General features: G+C 55.2%; 4 protein-coding genes and 1 pseudogene across 4 annotated transcripts, besides 2 other annotated features; all 5 read left to right on the forward strand.

Moving 5' to 3' along the window:
• The first annotated feature begins 1,586 nt into the window (after positions 1-1,586).
• LPMP_332970 lies at positions 1,587-2,984 on the forward strand (annotated as a pseudogene).
• An 817-nt stretch (positions 2,985-3,801) lies between these two features.
• Positions 3,802-4,950, forward strand: LPMP_332980 (D-alanyl-glycyl endopeptidase-like protein; the record flags this gene model as incomplete). The annotated part of the gene is made up of 1 exon (XM_010704086.1): positions 3,802-4,950. The coding sequence occupies one exon, from the start codon at positions 3,802-3,804 to the stop codon at positions 4,948-4,950; it is 1,149 nt and encodes a 382-aa protein (XP_010702388.1).
• A 477-nt stretch (positions 4,951-5,427) lies between these two features.
• Positions 5,428-5,713: a repeat region.
• Positions 5,714-6,610: 897 nt separating this feature from the next.
• Positions 6,611-8,026, forward strand: LPMP_332990 (hypothetical protein; the record flags this gene model as incomplete). Its single annotated transcript, XM_010704087.1, has 1 exon — positions 6,611-8,026. The coding sequence occupies one exon, from the start codon at positions 6,611-6,613 to the stop codon at positions 8,024-8,026; it is 1,416 nt and encodes a 471-aa protein (XP_010702389.1).
• Positions 8,027-9,365: 1,339 nt separating this feature from the next.
• LPMP_333000 (hypothetical protein) lies at positions 9,366-9,713 on the forward strand (the record flags this gene model as incomplete). The annotated part of the gene is made up of 1 exon (XM_010704088.1): positions 9,366-9,713. The coding sequence occupies one exon, from the start codon at positions 9,366-9,368 to the stop codon at positions 9,711-9,713; it is 348 nt and encodes a 115-aa protein (XP_010702390.1).
• An 822-nt stretch (positions 9,714-10,535) lies between these two features.
• LPMP_333010 (hypothetical protein) lies at positions 10,536-11,762 on the forward strand (the record flags this gene model as incomplete). Its single annotated transcript, XM_010704089.1, has 1 exon — positions 10,536-11,762. The coding sequence occupies one exon, from the start codon at positions 10,536-10,538 to the stop codon at positions 11,760-11,762; it is 1,227 nt and encodes a 408-aa protein (XP_010702391.1).
• Positions 11,763-13,949: 2,187 nt separating this feature from the next.
• Positions 13,950-14,067: a repeat region.
• The last annotated feature ends 64 nt before the right edge of the window (positions 14,068-14,131 follow it).

A 14,131-nucleotide genomic window follows, 5' to 3' on the forward strand; every position in this document is an offset into this window, starting at 1 on the left:
GCGAGGATTCACGAAATAGAACCTCCTTCATCTTGTTCTGAGTCACTTCTCTCCTTCTTGCCAATTCTCACGATGGGCGCTTCCTTTCCGTGGTGCCGGCAACACTGATGGCATCGACTTTTTCTAGTTAGCTTCCCTTGTTCTTGCTTATCGATGCATTTCTGTCTGTAGCGCACACTGGGAGTGAATCACCGGATTCTCCTTCTCCACGTAATGGGCGCCGGCCGCTCAGTCGTTCGAGGAGGCGGGGCGTCGACGTTTTCTTCCCACTTGCCACGACTTCGGGACACGAATGGCGAGGAAGCGTGCCTCTGCCCCGCCTCTGAGGTGTGCGAGCAAACGCTATTCTGCAACCCATTGGTTTTCCACTCCCTTCCGGCATCCTCTAGTGCGTACGATGCGAGCAGTCAGTCGTTGTCATCATCATGCCTCTCTCTTGGGAGAGCGTCCCCCCTCGGCCGCCCTCTTCTCTTAGGAGCCTCCGCGATCGGCGAGGCAACGTGTTGTCAGCGTTCGCTGGGCCGGCCTGGTACGGTACACGTGCGCGGCAGAGACAACGATGTTGACTTATCGGCTCAGATGTACAGGAGCTTTTTCGAACTCGCCATGGATCAACGTCGACTGCAGCTTCAGCAGCAGCAGCGTTTCTGCTGATTTTACGTTCTGCAGTGATGGTAGTGTTCTTGGTGGCGATAGCCTGCCGTTCTTTCTTCTTCAACGGAATGTGTCAAGCAAGGCCGGATGCTCGCTGGGTCCTTGCACCGTGAGTAATGGAGCCGTGTGAAACTTGCCCCTACGGCACCCCTTTATGAGGCGCGTCCTTCACAGCCTTCTCGTACACCCTTCCCTTCCTCCACAGCACAGACATCTGCCAACTTGGCCTCTCCTCGCTTTCATTGTGTTGCTGCCGTTGCGCTTGCCTGAGCTGTGTCCTCTTTTGGTTCCTGTAGACATTGCGAACCCCACGCTGGCGGGCTCCTTACGCACACAGGAGGATGTGACTGGGTGCTGCTGCTCTTCGCTGTGTCTCTTTCTCTGATCGAAGTGCGATAATCTGTGCTGCCAATCATCCACGGTCTTCTCTGGCAGCCACGTTTATTCGACAGCACACACAACATTGAGCTGTCGTCGTGCAATAAAGTGTGTATAGGTGAGATGGAGCATCATCGCTGCTTTTCAGACGAACGCCTTCCCATTCACTTTTTGGGAAGTACACGTTTTTGTTTTGTGTGTATCTCTATTGCTTCTCCACGTGTGTTTTTTCTTTTTTCTTTTTTGCTTCGTCTCGAGCCCAGTTGTTTTCCTGCCCCAATCTTTTCTGTTCCTTCTTTCCTCGCCTTCACTTGGGTAAGTCGAGGCTAGGACGCTCACGTTGGCACCGTTCATTCTTCTCTGCTTCTCTTCCTTACGCGCTTGTCATGCGACTACGCCACCATGTGCGCCCTCTCCCCCCTCTCTCTGACTGGACTGTGATGTTTTTTTTCTTCTTTTCTTTTTCAGTGCTTGTTATCGCTTACTACGTCTGCGCACTGCGTCAATCTATATAAGGCTGTTTTGAGAGTATCAACGTTTGAGTGTGTGTATGTATGTGTGCATCGGTGGCTCTACTCATGGCCTCCGCGAATCAATGCTTGTGTGGCGTGGAGGTGGAAGGTCTGGTGAACCTGCGAAACCTCGGCAGCAACCGAACGAGCGGCAACACAAAGACCATAAAGTGAGGCATCGTGGATTGTAGCGATGAGCTCTTACGCTTGCCAGCGGGTGTGGTGCAGCGGGTGCTCATCCATCAGCTGCATATCCATCACATGTAGCATCTGCGTGCTGGAACCGAAGTGTCAGCGAAGCAGTGTAGTTTTCTTCGCGTGCAACACACGTCTTTGTTGATTGACATGTACAACGCTGATCAACTTTAAAACGAAGGTGAGCACCTCAAGGAGGTAGCGAAGGCGCACCGTTTCATGCAGGGGATCTACTGTGAGTTTGTGCCCCTGTGCGCTCTTACAAGGGGGAATCGTCAAGGACATCATCGACCGATATATTCTGTGACAATACTCCCCTCCTCCACTGCACCGCGGGTAGGGACAGCAGGAGGTGGTGCTGCGCTGCTCTGCCAACGCTGAACGTGATGAGTGGAACAAGCTGAGCAGCGTCTACACGTACGCGAAGTCGCACGTGGGCCTCACCGAAGAGGACATCGAAAAGCTCTACGAGCGGATGCTGGATTAGGTACGTGCTGCTCGTGTGCTAAGCTTAGCCGGTCGTTTCTATATACCGTGTTTTCTTTGTCTTCTTTTCTTCTTCACCTTCACAACCGTTTCAGTGGTGATCCCCACCCTTCACCTAACAGGTCTTCTGTGTTGATGGGCCTCGTTGGGTGCACGTGTCGGCTTCTGCTCGCACGTCTTCCCCCAGTCTCCTTTCCTTCCCTACGCTTGTCTTTTTTCTCCTCATCCATTCGCCTGTTGTCGTTCTTCGTGTGGGTGTTTGGCTGGTGCGTTGTGTTTTCACCCCCATACGTCCCACGCCATCTCCCTCATAGCTCAGTCACGTACCGGCATCTTTCACCTGTTGTGTTGCGGCCCGTCTCTTTCTCTCTCTCGTGTGTGTATGTGTCCGATGTCTTCCTTTCATTTCCGCGCTCGGAGGCTGTAGAAGGCGAGGGGGCGGGAGGGGGAGGCATACGACAGGAAAAAAAAGCGCAGGAGAGAAGCTGTGACGAGAGTAGACGGAGGGCGGTGATAGAGGATTTGGGAGGAGGGTGGATCGGTTGTCGATGTCTCCGACGTCCTCCTACATCGAAAAAAATTTCCTCTCTACTCATTTCAACAGAGCCCTGCTCGCCCTCTCTTCCTCCGCCTTTACGCGCTTCCTCTCTCTCTCTCTCTCTCCCTCTCCGGGGCCCGCTTGAAGTCTTCGTGATTCTTGGTCGCATCATTATTCCTTTAATGTGCCCGTGCCCTGGGTACCTCGGACAGTGTACGTAGGCATGGGTCCCGGGTGAAGTTGTGCTTGTGAGGTGTTCATCATCTGCAGTAGTGGTCATGTACGCTTCGTTCGAGTGTGTCTCAGTTGTCTCCTTCCCCTCTAGTCTCTTCAGTGGCCTCTCGTCTCCAGTTGGGTCTCACGGATGTGATGCAACGTGTGTACTGCGCGAGTAGACGTGGTGAATGACGTACTGCCTTGTTAAAGTGGCCGTACAGTCACAATGATAGGTGATGTGGCGAGGACACAGGCAAAGCGATGAGGGCTTTGATGGATGGAGGAGCATACAAGCTCACACGCGCACTGTATCTACTAGTCGGTCCTCACTAGTAGAGAAGATGTGGAGGGTGGAAGGATGATAGTACCGCTGCCTCTGGAAGATGCAAAGGCATCATGGAAGTTTCCTCTCTTTGAGAAGACAGTTGACATGGTGTGTGGTAGTGTTGTTCAGTTCTGGAAAAAAGAAGAGGGTGATCTCGTGTACGTGTGGAGTTACTGCAACTTTTGATGGTGTTCGCACCTCCTCGCTACAGCGGAGATATTTTGCTCAGCGCAGTCGACAGTCATATTTCTGCCCGGTAGTGCAATGCAGGGGTCTTCTACGTAGTACTCTCCACCCCTTCTCTTTCCACCCCTCCTGAAATAACTGGCTCCTCTTTTTTCGACTCACATATACCCTCTCCCTTTCCTTTTCCTCTTCGGATACCCCTGAGACGCGAAGGTTTCTCACCATGTGCCCAGTACACAACTCATTACAGAGCTCGCCAACCTAACCTTTTTCACACACACACACACACAGATCACCCCTCTCTTAAGCCCATGCGTAGTCGCCGGACGGCATCCGGCGCCGCCGAAGGTCCTGTTGGTGATGCCGCTGCCAACGCTCCCCACCGTTTGCGGTCACCTTCGCCACCGTCGGCGTCGTCATCGTTACTGCACAGTGCGTCCTTATTCGGTGCGCGAAAGGAATCAGACTCGAGCAATGCAGACGTGTGCGACGCGTACGCGATACGCCTTCGGAACGAGGCGGTAGATGCGGTGCGATACCGTCGGTCATACTGGCATGTGCACTGCTCCCCCAGCATCCTGGTTGCCCTTCTCATCTGGGTGACGATTGGCCTTGTCGTGTACACGAAGCTCGACAGCTTTCATCTGCGTAACGGTGCCGCACCCACAACCTCCTCCGCTGAGACGGTGCACTCACAACTTCCTGATGGCTGCCTTGACCACCATTGTCTGAAGGACGGCGGAAGTGAGCTCTTTGGAGCCGTTCTCGGAGCCCACAACGGCGTCTTCGCCTACAGTAACTGCAACAGCAACACCTGCATCTCCCACCTAGAGCACCAGATGGAGATCCCTCTCCCACCCGGGTCTCGGACGACTCTCGACGCTCCACACGCAACGACCCGCCTCATGAAAACAGGGATGAAGTGGCAATGCGTCGAGTACGCACGGCGGTACTGGATGCTGCACGGCAAACCGACTCCCGCCCTCTTCGGCACTGTGGTAGGTGCCGCCGATATTTGGCACTCCATTCACTCGGTTACCCTTCTCGACAACAAAACAACAGCGCCGCTGCTTAAGTTTCAGAATGGCGCGAAGCTGGGCTACGGTGGCAACGCACCTCGTGTCGGTGACTTGCTCATCTACCCCCGCGATACCCTGGGCAATTTTCCATTTGGCCATGTCGCTGTGGTGGTTGGGGTGGAGATGCCCGCGAACGCTGAGGCGAACGACTCCTACACGGACGCTGAAATGGCAGCAGCACAGCTGCGTCAGCGACGCGGCCTCGTCTACATTGCAGAGCAAAACTGGGACAGCGTACCGTGGCCGAAGCCATACCACAACTACTCACGCTCGCTGCCGCTGGTGGTGCTGGAGTCGCCGGAGGGGCAACCGCTGCAGTACACGATTGAGGATTCGTTTCATGGAGTTCAGGGCTGGGCGCGGTACGATGACGTGCCGTAGTGTTGACTGAGTTTGTGGGTACGTGTGGCTTTTTGGGTGTACAGGTGCGTTGGTCTCTATGGATCGGTGATGTTTTACGCCTTTTCCCCCTTGTCGCTAGGTGCGAGTGGTACGAGCCTGGTGTGAGTGGCTCCTGAGTGTCCTTATCCGCCTCGCCATCAACCTCACTCCCTCTCATTTACTACTATCGTTGATCTGTACGATTGGCTTTCTCGTTTTCTCTCCCTCTCTGTCTCTCTGTCTCCCTTTCCAATTCTTCCCTACAGGTATTTCCGCCTCGGGGACGAAGAAAAAAAAAGAAAAGCGAAGTACAGAGAGTAACAAGCAGAATGTGCCAAACCGCCAAAGTATCATCGCAACCATGGGATGCGACTACACCAGCAGGACTTGGTACACACGCCTCTCCATGCAGCTGCGGAGGCGTGAAAAAAAAACATGCACACAACCACCCCCATTTTATCCTGTCGTTGTGTTCCTCCTGATGACGTGGCGCACACCTCCGTGCGTGGTATCGCAGGGTCCAGCGCCCACACCCCCACTGCGTGTAGAGAAGCCGAGCAGCCCCTCTATCCCTGCCAATGCCGAACCACTCCTGGTGGCGACAGGCTGAAGTGCCTACGGCGTGGGGAGGTCAGAGCGCTGTAGCGCAACTGATGTCGGCAGTCGGGTCCTGGATGACGGAGCGTCAGCGTGACTCGAACGTACCTCACCCGGCCCTCACTGGTCTACTGGTGACAGAGGGACCTGAGTCAGCATGGGGGGTTTTTATCCGAAAAAGAAAAGAGCGTACGAGTGTGTCCATCTCTCTCTTTCTCTCCTTCGTCTTCCTCTCTCACGCACCACTAGCACTGGTGTGTGTTGTCCTCATTTGCAGACATAATACCTACATGCATATCTCGCCATCTCTTTGAAGGGTTATCACACACGCACTCGCACAAACACATACACACACATACACACACTGTGTTGGTGGGCATTGTGCGTCCATCACCGTCTTCTCATCTTTCCCTTCTTGATCGTTTTTTTCTTCTTCTCGGTGGTGGTGGCGGTCCTGCTCGTGACGTTTGAGCGGGACTCACGTGCTTTGGTGCGAAGTGATTGCCATTTTTGCACGCGTAGTGCCGATATCTCGCCACGTCGCTTTTTTAATTTTTCTCACCTCGCCGTCTCTCATCCTGGTGGAGGAGAGGGGAGGGGGTGTTCAGCCGTTACACATTTGGAGTGGTCTTGGGTGCGTAGGGGGGGGAGGTGTGTGTGTATGTGTGTGTAGGTGTCAGTGAGTGTGTGTGTGGGTGTGTGTGTGTGTGTGTGGGGGGGGGGTGGATGCCTTTCCTCTCATCTTCTTTCGTTTTTATTTCGTGTTTTTTCTTTTGCGCCTCTCTTTGTCTTTATTGGTGTAATCGCGTGCGTCTGCGTGGAGGTGCGTGCTCGGGCCTCACCCCCACTGCCACTGAAAGTAGTACGGACGTCTCTCAGGGTTCCCCTCTCTCACCCTCCTCCCTCAACCCCCTCTCCTTTTTGATCGGTCTCTTTATCGCCCTCATTCATTTGGGCCGTACTCTCTCACGCCCGCCTGAAGCACGAGCGCAGGCGGTCGCCCTCATACAACCTTTTCTCTCTCTCTCTGTGTGGGCGTGGGTTAGAACACAATCGCGAAGCGATGAGCACACCACGGCAAAATCTACCGGATGACATGAACAATGACGACGGTGGTAGTCGTAGCCGCCATAGAGCACGGCCAAACCCTCTCGCCTTCCCGCGAGATCGCGCCTACGGCACTCTCAGGGACGACAACGACGGCGAGGGCGGCTGCAACGCTGGTGTAAGGAATTCTCGGCAAAGTGGACTTCTCAGGAGTAGCAGCACACACAGGCTGCCTAGCAGCGACTCGATGCCGCTGTGGAGCCACGTCAGCTCACCCATCATTCAAATACGAGACCACTGCCATCAGCAGTGGTTGGCAGTTTTGCTCACGATTGTTCTGCTCTTCCTCACTTTCTACTTTGTCTTCTGTCTTTCAGCTCCAATGCGGGCGGAGTGGTGTGCGACACCGTTCGGCAGCCTGCTGGGCGAGAGCAGCGGTGTAGCGGCGTACAGCAACTGCCGTAACGACTACGGTGGGGATCGAATGGAGCGCTTCGTGTCGGTAGGGCTGCAGCGGCTCAGCACCGGCTTTAAATGGAAGGCACTTGAGTATGCCCGTCGCTACTGGATCCTCAAGTTGCTGCTGACCTTCCCACCCCTTCCCAGAGAAGATTATGCCATTCTCACGGAAGCAGCCAATGCCGTGAATGGGCTTCGTGGCGGTCGTGGCAGCTCCGTCGTGCCGCTGGAGCGGTACGCAAATCTTTTTCTGCCAAGCGTGGTGCTGCAGAACAGCAGCCAAGACATGCCGGCGATGAAGCTAAATGGAGAGCCTAACAACCTCTCAGCTAGCGTGCATCTAAAGAACCGGCAGAAGGCACTCGTGCAACCGTATGATATCGTCGTGTACGCCAAGAACTCGCGGACGCTGCCGTCTGGTCACGTCGCGGTCGTGATCGCGGTGCACGGCCCCTTCCATAGCGTCACCGCAGCCGGCAAGGAGGTGCACTGGTTCATCGTGAAGAACGCCTCGACGTTGGGTCGGCAGCCCATGGCGCCATGGTCAAAGCTGCCGCAGCAGCTTCTCTCACAAGGGAATGGGTTTGTCAATGACTCCGTGGCGCAGCCGAAAAACGCGACTAGGTACGACACGGAAAGGTACTCTGCTAGTAGCGAGTGTGAGAACGCCTCAGCGAAGGGGAAAGCCAATATGATTAGCGGGTGTAGCGTCCTCTATTACAAGGTGTTTATTGCAGAGCAAAACTGGGACAACTCCTATTGGGGCACACTGAGCTACTTGACCGGGTCTCCTCCACACAACAACACGGCGAATGAGCCGTCATCGAGGCGGCGACGCAAGACCGCAGCAGGGATGCGCAACTACACCCGAGTACTCCTCCTACACGAGTACTCGAACCCGCACGGCTTCTTCCTCGAAGACACGCACAACAACGTCATTCTTGGCTGGGTGCGCGCCTCTTCTGATCGGTAACCTTTTGTGTGTGTGTGTGTGTGTATGTGCGCGCACAGCATCTGCAAGAGGCAGCAGGGCCACCGAAAGATCCAGCGAAGGTGTTAAGAGCCTCTTCCTTCACAGTTATATGTATAGCGACAGGCAGCTGAGTTTCCTTGTTCTATATTTCTGATCCCCCCCTTCTTGCTCGCCACTGTTCTCACCCAGTTGCGAACGGCAACAGTGTAGAGAAGACCAACAAAACAATAAACCTAGATCGGGTCTGCACAGATGATGTCCAAGTTCCCCACGGCTGACATGGGCGCAGGCGTGTGTGTGCGTGCGTGAAAGCGAGAGAGAGAGAGGTGACATGGGCTTTGTGGAGAAAGCTACATGGCAACAGCATGCAAGAAAACGCACGCATACACACAAGGAAAAGATGAAAAGAGCTCGAAGAAATAGACGATCTCTGGTTTGTGAACTGACGACGAAGGCGTTGATGCGTGTTTGAGTGATTTTGTGTGATGTGTCGGTCTGATTTCCCTCTTTCTGGTGCGCTTTGTGCGGCAGAGGGAGCAACTCCTTCTCCCTCTCCTCGTCCGCTTTCTTCTCCTTTGCGCTGCATCTGTGTGACTCATTCCTGGGCTTTCCGCGCATGAGCGGTGTGTGTGTGTGTGTGTGTGCATCTCTGCGTAATGCACTGGCATGCTTGCGATATGCTGCAGATAAATTACTGTAGAATGAAAAAGACGGACGACAGAAAGAGATCGTTATGTTCGTTTCCGGTATGGTGAGGACGCGTATGCTCGCAGGTTCCAGTGAGCTGTCCTGTGCTGTCGATTCACTGCACCGCTCTCTCTTTCCCTCAACGTATTTTGCTGTAGCGGGCAGCATCAGCTTTGTGAAGAACCGTGTACATATATATATATATATATATATATATATATATATATATATATATATGTGTGTGTATGTGTTCTTTCCGCTACCTAGTGCGCCTGCGTACACTTGTTTAGCATGCGACGGGGGGCCAGTGTGCAGTTGCCAAGTGGTCTGCTGCCGAGCCCTTTCTCCACAGCACCCACGGATTCCTGTCTCCTTTCTCCCTCCCTCCCCGTCATCCTCATCAAATACCGCCCACTCTTCTCTGGTGCTTCTACAGCTCTGCGCCGGCAATGAACAAGGATGTTGCCGTCGCTCTCTTTGCCACCGTCACCTCTGTGTTTAGTGAAGCGTGGATCCTGTTTGTACACTTGAGTGTTCCTCGTCGCCGAGACATTGAATTTTACCCACCTAGCCTCTGCCTGTGAGGTCGGACGATCAGGACGTCGCCAGGAAATAGTCTGTTCTCCGACCTCTTTCAATACTTTGCCTCACCATGTCGCAAGACACCATGTACCGCCACCAGCTGTGGCACATCGAGGATCCAAGCTTGACGGTGTCGCAGGCCCGTCTCAAGCTGCTCTTCGACTTTGACCCGCCGTCACAGTACCGACTTCAACCAAACGGTTCACTGTTGCACGGTATCCGGCCCAGCTGCGTACTGTGTGGAAGTGTAAATCCTCCAGGCGGAGCCGCAGCGGCACCGCCTGCTGCACCGATCACCACGCGTCGGATAGGCGTGTTTGGTCGCGTCGGCAGTGTCCCTGTTCAGTATGAAGAGCCGTTCGTGACAGAGTGGACAGATGTTGGCCTCCCTCCGACCTCGACGAAAGAGGACGCGTGACGACAGCGGTCCCTCACGTAGGTGTAGGCGTGCTTTGTTCACTATGCCACCGCTCTCCACCCGTGTTGCGCTGCTCCTTAGAACGTAGATATGCCTATTGCCGTTGTTTGGGCCATTCTCTTCCCTCCCCTCCCCTCCTTCTTTTGCGGTGCGTCTTTGCGTATGACACTCGTTATTGTTTTGTTGAGCCGCTGCATCTCATCGACTGACTCTGGGGCGTTGTACAAACCGCTTTTCTTCCTGTTCGGTTGCATGGCTGGCTGGGTCTTTCGGTGTGCGTTGTCTGTGAACTCTCGCGTGGCGATGTCACTAACCGAGAGAACAAAGAAGCTGATAAGAAAGGGAAAAGCAATAGACTCAGCAACCAGTGACCGTGCGAAAAGGCTACGTCATAGGACCACTCTGCATTGCTGTGCTTCACGTAAGGGGGAGGGAAGGTTGCCGTCTTCGCAGGTGGTGGTGACAGAATGACTGAGCACGGCGTTCTACAGTCACGACTGAGGTCCCCCTAACAGAGGATAGCTTCTTCTCTTCTCCACTCCCCTCCCTCCCTCGTTTCTCTGGCCCCCGTCCCCACCTCTAAACCTCCCTTCTCCCGTTTCCTACCCCACCCACCCCCCACAAAAAAAAACGACACCCTCCTTCTTCATCCTCTCGCTTCTGACCCACACATCAACATTTCAGCTACAACACGAAGAACAATCGCACCAGATAGGCAGAAGAAAGTGAGAAGCACGGCGCCAGGCCACGAGCATCCTCATAACCAGTGTCATTTTTCTCTCTTTCTCCCTCATCGCTGCTACAAGCTTGGCCTGCACGCGGATGGCGAATGCAAGCGCTTCGGCGCCGCCATTGTCGACTTCGCCGCCACGACATTGGGGGTCTGACCTGCTGCTGCGCAAGGTCCCACTCTACGCCCAGGCACGGCAGTACGCCAATGTCGATCCTGACGACACGTGGTCAGAGGGAAACACACTCGGCTACGGGCCGAGCAGCTACCCACTTCTGGCGGCGGTGCGCTCGTGCTACGAGATGGTAAATCGTGACGAGGTAGCCGCTGACACCTCATCAAAGCTGCGAGTGACCACCGCATTAGTTGACCGCTCTCCCTTCTGCGGCATCGACAGAGCTGGATATGCCCACGTGCCGGCACAGCGCAAGTGGGCATCTACAAATCCGCTGGTGGCAGAATCGGCTTCGCGGAACTCGGAGCAGCCAACGGCCCTGGTTCGCCGCGCTGCTGCCGCCGCTGTGTTGGATGACGCCCTCGGCCCCGCAACTCTGGCACAGGTGCTGGAGCCGTGGTTTGGCGTCATCGAGGATTGCCTATGTGCTAGCGCGCAACAGCAGCAGGTCGAAGAGCGCGTGCGACCAGAGGGCAGGAAGGCAAAAGAGAAGGCAGCCAAGAGGAGTGACAACGGCGCAGCGGGAGCACCAGAGGACGGCGATACCGCCGATAATGACACTGTGCGAGTCACTGACGCGGACGTGTTGCGCATGCTGCGCCGCAAGCGCATCTACAATCGGGAAGACGAAACTCACGGTGCCGTGTACACCCGGCTCGAGAGCGTCATTCTGCATTACAGTGCGGCGACACCGGAAGAAAAAGAGATGCTGCGGATCTCGCGAGTAGTGAGTAGCGACCCTTCCGCAGCGGTGCTCATCCCTGGCCAAGGCAACACCGCAACGGCGCCGTCGCAGGAGACGTGGGGCAGTCGTATGCTGTCGCTCGTTACGTCTACCGTGGCTGCGGAGGCCGGCGGTGGTGCCGCGCGACGCAGCGACGAGGAGGCCGAACAACAGCAGAAGGTCCTGGCCTACCTGAAGCGTGTGCGCTGGATTGCTACGCAGTGGAGCAGCACCACAAACCAGATGGCGCTCAAGGACGCTGGGACGTCGGCACTGTCGTGGGGTCAGATGACAGAGGCCCAGCGTGTGAAGGTGGAGATGCTGCACACACAGAGGCAGCGCCGCCGCTTCCGGCGTCCACGTCGTGGTGGTGATGGAGCCAAAGGTAACGACAACGACGCCGATGCTGTGGAGAACTAGCTTGGTTCTGCGTGGTTGCTTGTCCTCTTGTCTTTCCTCTCTGTGGACGGCGGTGTCTCACGGCAGCAGGGGCCAGGGTGCTCTGGGACTAATTGGCCGTGAGTTGTTTCTCATCTCCACCTTTTGAAAAGAGTACTTGACGACGAGGCGGCGTGCAGCGAGTAGGAAACCTCTCCCCCTCCCTCTCCCTCTCCCCCTGCCTCCCCTTGCCCCTGTGCGCTCGACGACTCCTCACCTGCTCCACGAGCATGAGGATCCGGTCAATGGATGTCCTTGAAAAAGGGCATCATGCCCAAGATGGTACAACGTGGGTAGCTGATCATTTATTTCGTTGTCTCTCTCTCTCTCTCTCTTCTCCTGTCTGATGCCGTCTTGGTCTTTCTCGTACTCACTACCTGGCACAAATCACAGGACTCACACGGGGGCTTACCAATACGGAAAGTGCTCGATAAGCTGAGGGGGAGGTGTGGGGCCGGTGGACATGCAAAATGAGCAGTGATCCTCATCATTTCTCAAGGACGACGGTAGCGTGTACGTACACACTGGACAAACTCAAGCGTCCGGTGCCCTCACTTATGTGCTAGAATTTCTTGTTTGTTAGCGCCCTCTTCTGTGTCGCCTTTTTGGCTCTCTCCACCAGCCTCACCTGCTTCCTTTAGCACCGCAGCCAAACGAAGCCTGTGTGAGGCACGGTGCCGCGTGAGGATGGAACAGCTGCAATACCGTTCCCGGATGAAGTTACCAGGGTCAACGGCTTGTCGCTGCGGCAAGGATACCGCTCCCCGCATCTGAGATCGGCTAACGTCCACTAGCGGCGCATCGAAAAATCAAAAAGAAAAGAAGCACATTACCGCTGTCGAGCTCCGGCATCCTCTCCGACGCAAAGGGTCAGTACAGAGAGAACCGCGGCAGGTCCGAGATACGTGATTTTCACAACCGCAAATTCACCGAACAGGATGGGTGCATGGTGTGCAGAATGCACTTCAGTAGGGATAGCCACGCGCTTGGCAGCACGCCACTGGCGCGGATCGTCAGGCTAAAAAAAAAAAGAGGGGCTGGCTGACTCGCTTGCTGGCTGAGAAACGCGAAAAGAAGGTTACGAGAGAAGAGAGGGAGAGTTGGTCGTTAGGATTCACTGTCCAAGGAAGGGCTTTGCCTCGAAGAAAATGTGGAAACGGAGTTACAAGTGCTACTTAGGATTCAGTAGAGATGATTGCTGTGGCGATAGGGTGTGACCTCTGGAGAGAATAGCACCACGTTGTAGGCACACATGAGCACACGAACAAATCCACACGTAGATAAACATCCTGACCACTCCCCTCCCCTCTCCGCAGTGCAGTCGAAGTGAGCAACAAGGTAGCACTCGTGGAGATGACGAGCATGCCGAATCACAGGCACCCCCATTGAAAAACGCCAACGTGAACACTCCTTCCAGATTTATTTTCAGTTTAGCACCTCACCACGTTCGAATGAGTGGAAGTGCTCACTCCATTTTCTCATTCCCCTTTATTCGGTCAAACGTTAGCATTAGCTCCGTTCACGCAAGCAGCCGCTTGGTTCTCAATGCGGTGCTACACGCAGTGTGCACCAGCACTCTACACGCTTGCCGTACTCGCCACACTGCTGAGCTTCTGCTGGGTCGCCCGATTACCCCCTCCCCGCATACGCGTGGGGCATTCTTGAGGTGGCACATGCGTCTCGATCAGCACAGATTTTTTGTCTCAAAGCTGGCGGTGTAGTTGCGGAGTGCGCCTTCTCCAGCTGATGTGCATGCGCAAAAAAGCAGCGGTTCCACTCACATTGCCTTTGCGTCCTGAGGTGAGATTCAGCAAGTCGGCAAAACGTCTCCTTCGCAGGATTTTCGGCCAGCACGTGCAACAGAGTTGTGGCGAACAACTACCAGTGCAGCGCTCGTTTCGTCACGACCACAAATCTGCTTTCGTCGGTGCTGCACCGCGCAGCAAACCATCATGGCACTCGCACACACACATCGAATACGGTGCCTAAGATGGCACAGCCGGATATTTGTATTAGGTGATCTCGAACACACCCTAGTACGAGCAGCCGCTTCGAGGCACCGTTGCTAGTGAGCGAAATGGTTCCTTTTCAACGTGTCACTGCACAACGGGCAAGTCAGCAAATATACGCATGTAGTCGCACCTTACCTATATCTGTTGCGCCACGGAACCGGGCTGAGCACCACCGCCTGGCGACCTTCAGCTCCGTGGAAATTCTACCGCACGCAGCGCAGGCCAGCTGCAGGACCACGCGCGACATCACCGCGACGCCACAAGCGCAGAAAAGCAGCGGGTGCACCGGCATACGCGCCGACGCGTCGGCACCATTCGCAGTGACCTGGCGCGCGCCAG

Source organism: Leishmania panamensis, assembly GCF_000755165.1.
Source record: "Leishmania panamensis strain MHOM/PA/94/PSC-1 chromosome 33 sequence".
In the NCBI taxonomy this organism is placed as follows: domain Eukaryota; phylum Euglenozoa; class Kinetoplastea; order Trypanosomatida; family Trypanosomatidae; genus Leishmania; species Leishmania panamensis.